We start from the raw sequence: 1,732 nt of genomic DNA, 5'->3' as shown, positions 1-1,732 counted from the left end.
AGTCATATTCTGCAATTTTGCAATCAAGTGCAGCAAAGACTGCCAGATTTCACTGAGCCCGAAGACTTTTTTGAACTTAATAAAAAGAAAAAATTTTCTTACTCATAGGAAAATCCTTCGTCTGCTATAGATATCATATTGATACAGATGACACTTCACCAGGGAAAGTGGCATTACCTGCAGGTCGTCAGTGAGTTTGTAATAAACAGGTTCCGTGGCAGCAAGGCGAGTAAAATAGGGAGCCAGATATTTGAGCGACTTCTCATAGGGGATTGCCTTCTTGTCTGGTCGCTTTGTCATGAAGTGAAGGCCGGAATCTGCGAGCATAAATGAATTACCACACTATATAAACGGATATGGGATTTTTAAATCATATTCGATATGCATCAACACACAAACTCACACGCAGACACGTGGGTGCGTGTGTGTAGATATAAGATCTCTTTTTTTTCAGGAAAATGGCTTTAGATAGAATCTCCCAAAACATACCCATGACAACAGCGGTTGGCATGATTTCCTCCCCCTTCTCCCAAAGGTCCATGAGGTGCGGCAGCCCTTCGAGAAAGAAGTCCGCGTAGTAGGTGACGCGGACGGGAAGCGACAGATGCTTCGTCTCGAGAATGGTGATAGCAAAACGTTTACTTCTCATCCGTCTCAAGGCTCTCACGCCATTAATCCACTTCTGCGCCGAAAGGAAATGGGGGTTTTGATATAATAGGCTTTGGCTAGACACATGAAGGGAGCCAAGGAGTGAGAACTGAAGGAATGGTCACACGGAAGAGATAGGGAGAGGCCTGACGAAGAACACAAATCAGGGAAGAAAGCAGAGAAGAGAAAAGCATACCTTGATTTCATTAATGGAACTCTAAATATTCCCCACTTTTTCAGTATTACAAGAAAAAAATGAGAACTGATTATATTCAAATCTGCTGTGCATTGTTTGCATCCGCTGCTGACATTTCTTGGCTGTGGTCACCTTGTCTTTTCTGTTTCTGAATCGCAATTTTGGACTTGCAAGACGTAAAGACGCAGCTGCGAACAGATACCGCATGTGGGAGTCTCCAACAAAAACAATATTAATAATTTCCTCTGAGCTGGAGTTCAGATGCTGAGGACTGTATAACGGCGTGCGGTAGCTGCAATGGATAATGTTGGTGGTTGATAAAATGCCTTCATTTATTGGCCTATATGCAGATATATAGTAATAATTAAGAAAAAGGGGATCGTCGATCACATTACTCATGACAAACACTAACAGAAACTAGAACACTACGTGTGACATATTACATGCACTGATTGCTTCACAACAAACTTTGCATCCACCAGACAACTCTCATAAAACACAATCAATGTCAAACTCACTTCCGCGTAGCATTGAAAGTTTTCACGACATTCTGACGTCGGAGGAAGTTTAGTCTTCATGCTTGCAACACACATTCGGTTGCAGGATATGACGTTGTGTACAAAACTTTGAATAGCGGATCACCTATCTGGAGCTAGGCATTGGAGTCTTTGATGTTGAAGACCAAGGCTGGAAGGAGCGTTTGGGTCGGTAGCAGGTAAGGACGGATAGCTGGGCATACCACCAGGAGATTAGATGGAGTTCTTAACTGCTGGTTGGGATCCTGAAATAGGTTGAGGAATGTTAATGATCTCTACTGTTGGCGTGTGTAATGAACAGTAGCGGTGGGCATAATCGATTAATTGTTTGATTTCATTTATTACAGCGTGA

At 42.6% G+C, this 1,732-nt stretch overlaps 1 protein-coding gene across 1 annotated transcript in view; it reads right to left on the bottom strand.

The window, feature by feature from the left end:
• LOC119582163 overlaps positions 1-678 on the bottom strand; it is an 11,524-nt gene extending 10,846 nt beyond the window's left edge. The window contains exons 1-2 of the mRNA XM_037930401.1: positions 490-678; positions 178-317 (exon numbers count right to left, since the gene is read on the bottom strand). Coding sequence (XP_037786329.1) covers positions 178-317; positions 490-649 — 300 coding nt within the window. The 5' untranslated portion in view covers positions 650-678. The remainder of the gene's footprint in view (positions 1-177; positions 318-489) is intronic.
• Positions 679-1,732: the final 1,054 nt, after the last annotated feature.

This window comes from Penaeus monodon, chromosome 15 (assembly GCF_015228065.2).
Source record: "Penaeus monodon isolate SGIC_2016 chromosome 15, NSTDA_Pmon_1, whole genome shotgun sequence".
NCBI lineage: Eukaryota > Metazoa > Arthropoda > Malacostraca > Decapoda > Penaeidae > Penaeus > Penaeus monodon.
The sequence above is the reverse complement of the archived record's forward strand: the minus strand, read 5'-3'. Positions and strand labels throughout refer to the sequence as shown.